At 42.5% G+C, this 5,683-nt stretch overlaps 1 protein-coding gene across 1 annotated transcript in view; it reads left to right on the plus strand.

The window, feature by feature from the left end:
• Positions 1-446: 446 nt before the first annotated feature.
• Positions 447-5,683, plus strand: part of LOC105626111 (mucin-17-like) — a 16,219-nt gene continuing 10,982 nt past the window's right edge. Inside the window, exons 1-2 of the mRNA XM_012207423.1 lie at positions 447-494; positions 3,651-3,867. Coding sequence (XP_012062813.1) covers positions 447-494; positions 3,651-3,867 — 265 coding nt within the window. The remainder of the gene's footprint in view (positions 495-3,650; positions 3,868-5,683) is intronic.

A 5,683-nucleotide genomic window follows, 5' to 3' on the forward strand; every position in this document is an offset into this window, starting at 1 on the left:
TCTCTCTATAAAATTTTATATTCTTGTCACGAGAATTCCCGTAAAATGAAAAAGCTGTACAACGTCGTAACATGAAAATGGGTTTAAAATCAATTATCTTAAAATTATTGTTAATCGATTGCGCCACGCGTAACACAACAGTTGAGCTTTACTTTACCAATACCGTTACCATTTATTACAAATTTATTACAATAAATACAAATGATAGCTGTATATATTTAAGTGCTGCATATATAATCAAATTACCTAGCACGCTTTTATTTTGCACTGCGCTCGTCGCGCAGGAAATTCATAATAACTGAACAATTGTGAGAGATTCCGATAATTGATTCGGCCTCGCTTTAAACGACGTGACTTTACGTAACCGACGTGTTCGCCGTTTCATTCAATTATATATACAATATCTAGTTCGGCGTTTAGTGAAACATTTTTGCTGGCTGCAACGAATGAGCTGCCACTTGTTACCCGAAAGAGACGACGTAGTTACTCAGCCCGTGAGTCGACATTCTCTGGGAACGTTGCCTACAAACAATCGTATATTTACGTACGTATATACTAACGTACGTACGCGAGTTTAATTATCCGCAGTTGACAGGAACGTACGACGTGTACGGTACGACGTGCCTCTACGCGATTGTCTCGAGAGCCAATTTGTGAGGCTCGGGAATGAGCGTGGTTGGTCCCGCTGTCACAATTAAAGTCGTAAAATCGCGGACTAATAGCCTTGTTACGTTAATTCAGTGTAATGTCGCACTGTAACGATAAACGTGTACGGTACGCAAGAACGTTCGCGTGGGAGGGGAGGGGAGAGGAGAGGGCAGGGAAGTGCGACGGGACTGGCATAAATTTAATTTAACGACCTCGAGGTCAGCGCGTCGCGTCTCATCGGGAGAGGAATAGGGGCTCTGTGCTTGCTATGCGCCCGTGGAATTGATTGGGGCCCCGAGATCCGGAGTTGGCGGACGTGTGGTGGCACCCGATGATTTACCTCTCTTGAAATAAGACTCCTGAAGATCGTCGTGTATTTGCGATCGAAGAACGGGATACCCTCGGTGAGTTGTACGAAGCTTTATGTGCTCGAGCATTGGTTACGAGAATATATATCGATTTACGATGTTAGAGCACAAATACCACGTACGAATTGTGTCCCTCTGGTTCGTTTTACGCGGATAATTAACACGCGTTATTTACGAACATCTTAGTATTGGTAAATAAGGAGATTTAAATGTTATGCCTTCGAATAGATTGCACAACAGATTTATTACGTCTCTAACTAGTTTCTTTGTCCCATTATCATTAAATTTTATCGGAGACGTTATAATTAGAATCATTGCTCTATATATATATATATATATATATATGTGTGAAAAATAAGAGTGTTATTGCATTTTATAATAAACTCGTTGTACTTTATTTTCTGTGTGCCAGCCACGTGGAAAAAAAAACTTTATTACGTATCTGTTTCTGGACATTTCAAAGAGTTTGCAGTATTAATTTCATTTTCTTCCGATGTAATAATACGTCCGATTATATAGCGGTACAGTAACCTATTATATAAAATAATTTTATGTAAAACCGGTGGAAACATTACGTGTACTAGCTGGCTCGTTGGCGTGGTAATTACAGCCAGCGCAGCGCGGTTTTATTTTCCCTTTCGAGATCGTCTAATCAAGAGGGAGAAAGAAAGAGATAGACTCTCTCGCTACATTCATCCAGGCACAAGGGAACGGGTAAAAGCTATCGTATTAAAGTCGTTGCTGTCGCAGTACGGCGTCTCATTTTGCGTCCGAGAAAAAGGATTAAATCGCGGTTTCCGCCGCCGGTCGCCGGTCGTGATTACCTCGCGTGCAACGGGCGGCGTGTGACGGGAAATAATGCCGTGGAAAGCGGCGGCGGAGCGTGTATGCACTCTCTCGGTGACGAGGATTATTTAGGTAGTGATGCAAACACCTTGCGTACATAGCCTCGCTCGCACACATACATGTAATCGTAGGACGTAACCGATGTAACCGCAACAGTACAGCTCGAGCGCGAGCGTGAATAAAAAAAAGGGATTAAATTTTCGCGCGTGATACATATATGCCTGCAGGGATTTCGTTTTGCAAAGAATGCGGATGACTTTTGAAAGGAGAAAAAAACTTTATTTTTCACCACATCGCATATACGTTTGCGGTACTCAGTAATTTTTATATGGTAATTTTTTATAGATATTTTATTTATATGATCCATAATATTTGTCCTTAAAAGATTTATCTTTCCGGTGGATGTCACAATTATTGCTCTGTTCCTTCTCAATAAAAAAAAAAGTCTCATCGATTCGACAGTAAATTATAATTCTTTAGCCTCCGTGTATGTGTTCGTCACGACGGTACATCTTTGATCTGCAATATTTGTAAGATGGGTTGTGTCACAACGCAGATCCTCCCCCTTTTCTCTCCTCGGTATTGCGAGTGGGCGTGATTAGCTAGTAAAGTGATCGTCGCTGATGAGCGTCTCACCAGAAGAGGAATAAATAATAGGCCAGTCGCAGAAAACACGTTCTGATTAAACCGCTGGTGTGCGTACGTCATTACATCGTCGGCGCGACGACTCGTTGGATTCTCGATGATACAAGGCCGACCGCCGCATCGTCACAAGTGCTATAATCTCATCGCCGTATTTGGATCGTTCTTAATTAACCTGCCAGCTATCCTCTCATGCGACGAATTCGCGCGCGTCTCCTTTTGGCAAGATTCAATGATTCACATCCATCACTTTCGCGTGTATCCTCGAATATTACCAGTTTCTGTCATGAAATATGTATTTAGTTTGCTCTACTCGGAGCTTTTAATTTCATATTTTATAATTCAATTTGATTTACCTTACTCTTGAATTTGAAAATAGTGCCAAATACCACGCTGCCTTTTCGTCGTTATTAGTTACTTCGCTTTGCGATCGATGATCGTTGCGACGATTGCTGGAAAAACTCCACGACAATTAACATTTCGCGCAGCGGGTTTTACGAATATTTCTTATATATCAAGCGGTATGATCTTATTTACGACACACTGGTAATGGCATCGTGTTTGCGGTCGTAAATTGCTGAGAAACGTCTCCCGAGCTGACAAGTAACACGGAGCCATTATGGGCATCGGCCTGCGGCCTTCCAACTCGGACGCGTTTTAACTTCGCTCATAGCATCGCGCATCGATCATGAGATTCATGAGCGTCGTCAGTCTGAGGCCATCGACTCTCTAAGTCTTCCTTTCTTTCTCTCACCTCTCCTCTTTTCGCCTTGTACGATTCCTTCTCGCTCACTGATATCGATATTCGCCAATTATAGTTCGCTCGATGATCAGAGACAAAGGAAGTCATCTTTTTATTTTTGCAGGATACGCTGCGTATTAATATGCTAATTGTGAATAATAAATGCCACATTCCATACATCGATTAGTCAGATTTAACCGATGAAAGATTCTTAGCGAAATCCTTGATGATTTCAACGATCGACCTCCAAATATTCTAAATTGATACTCTAAGTAGACCCCTAAGAATATCAAAATTCTAACTAAGAGACATTCGACTTTCTTCATGTGTTTCAAAGTTAGCTCATTACACTTGGCTGCGATACGATCAGACGAATAACGAGTGGCACATTCTTGTTATTTCAGGTTGCGACGCGACCTTGGAGCCCGGATCAGGGCAAGACGCGGGAGATGACCAAGCTCTGCAACCATAAGAGAAAACTTCTGCTGCCGGCTGCAGCCGCCAGTCCTGTTGCGTCCTGTACGCCGGCGGTCTCGTCGTCGACTTTATCTTCTGGCCCGACAACGGCCTCGATTCACGCGAACGCCGACTCGCCCACGTCGCCGGATAAAACCAGAAAAGGTAAGAACACGTGAACCAGAATAATTGAATTATACTTCGAATGAAAGAAATCACTACCGGGCAAAAAGCAATGTAATGAAAAAGTATATACAATAGTATAAGGAATATATTAAAAGCGGGAGACAAAAGTGTTGTTTTATAACTTGTGAGTTGAAATTAGTTAGTAAAGAAAACAGAAATATAATGAAAGCTGTAAATATGAATGGCTTATGTAATATTTTCGTCTAGATAGTACGTCGTTTTTTTACTCACAACGATTATATATTCTATAGAATAAGTATTTGCGTCAAACTTCTAGATTTTCTTTCGAGTTAGGCAATCGAATGATTGATCAAAATCAAGATTCTTTCATGCTCAACATTCGTTTAATCCCGATGATTTCGACAGGTCAAATTCTATGGCAAACTTTCTCTCATACTCACACATACATACATACATATGTCGCGGAACTTTCTCTATCGATCTGGCGTATTAACAAAGTTTTCTGTCAAGTCGGACGTTGAACCGGCGCCATAATCGCTGAGACGTTTATTCACCGTCGCGTGGAAACACGTGCCAACTTTTATTGGAGGAAGACCAAAAGTTTTTCCACGCCGTCAAGTGAGCCATGATCATTAAGGAAAAAAGTCGACGGTAGAAGAAGGACGACGAAATTGCGGCATTAGCGAAGTCGGTTCACTCACTCCTGCTCTTTCTTCGCTTCCTTCCCCCCCCCCTCCCCACATACTTCAGAATCGTCCTTTCTTCACCCGCTACGTTGGCATTAAAGCTCAAGAGAAGTACGACGGAGGGCGAAAACGGGGTGCAGAGCAGGAGCAGGGCGGAATGATGTATCACCGTAGCCGCCAAACTCTCCACCGAATTTCATTACCAAATCCCATAACCGACGTATCCCATCCCATCGCGCCGTCACTTCTTTTCCCACCCCATCTCATCCCACAATCCACCATCTTCCTTTTTCCCTTACTTTCCGCGCCGTTAATTAAGCGGTTGTTGCAGGACGCGACGGACGCGTTCCCGGCCATACCTCTACCTGTACTTCAAATTGCGTCGGCTAGAAATTATAATCCGCTTGTAGATTGAAAGCCGAGCGCGGCCGTGTCGGCGACCAACGGTTATTAAACTTTCACCCTGCGCGCATCGTAACCGCGCGTTTTAATATCATTCACAGCGGGGCTGGAAACACGCTTCGACGTCGAATTATTCGAATACAACAGGAATATATTTAAATCATAAATATATTAAAAAAAAATTAATTTGTATGTTGTAATTGTCAACTTGTATGCTGTAATTGTCGATTTGTATTTGTAATTGTCGACTCTAATATTATAGACTTTTATTGTCAGTACCGATTAGAATAGCGTAGCATAATATTGTATTGTTTTTTCTACGATTTTTAGAAAGCTTAGTCTACGATAAATAACGCATGTTTTCGGTAATCAAAATGGACTGATTCGCTGCATCTGCTCGCAAATAGATTAATATGATGCATTTAGTTAGATGTGGGCACACTCGTCTGTAGTGTTGTAGGGAGGCTAGCAGTTTCGCGTTTGCATCTGGAAACCTGGGATTGAAGTTTAACTCAAGTTTACGGTCGGTATGCGAGGTAGGATAATACGTATACGTCGGTCGCGGTGTTTTTATGGGACTTTATAGGGTCGTTTTAACATCGACGCGCGCGCTCGCGCCGCTTCGATTCCAATTCTCCAGTGATATAAAACGACACGCTCTGGATAGCAGAGTTGGCTTTTTTCCCGACTTTTTCTCCGGCACGCCGTCAGGGGTTGCTCGTGATCTGCGCAAACACACACACACA

Source organism: Atta cephalotes (genome assembly GCF_000143395.1).
Source record: "Atta cephalotes unplaced genomic scaffold scaffold00004, whole genome shotgun sequence".
Taxonomy (NCBI): Eukaryota; Metazoa; Arthropoda; class Insecta; order Hymenoptera; family Formicidae; genus Atta; species Atta cephalotes.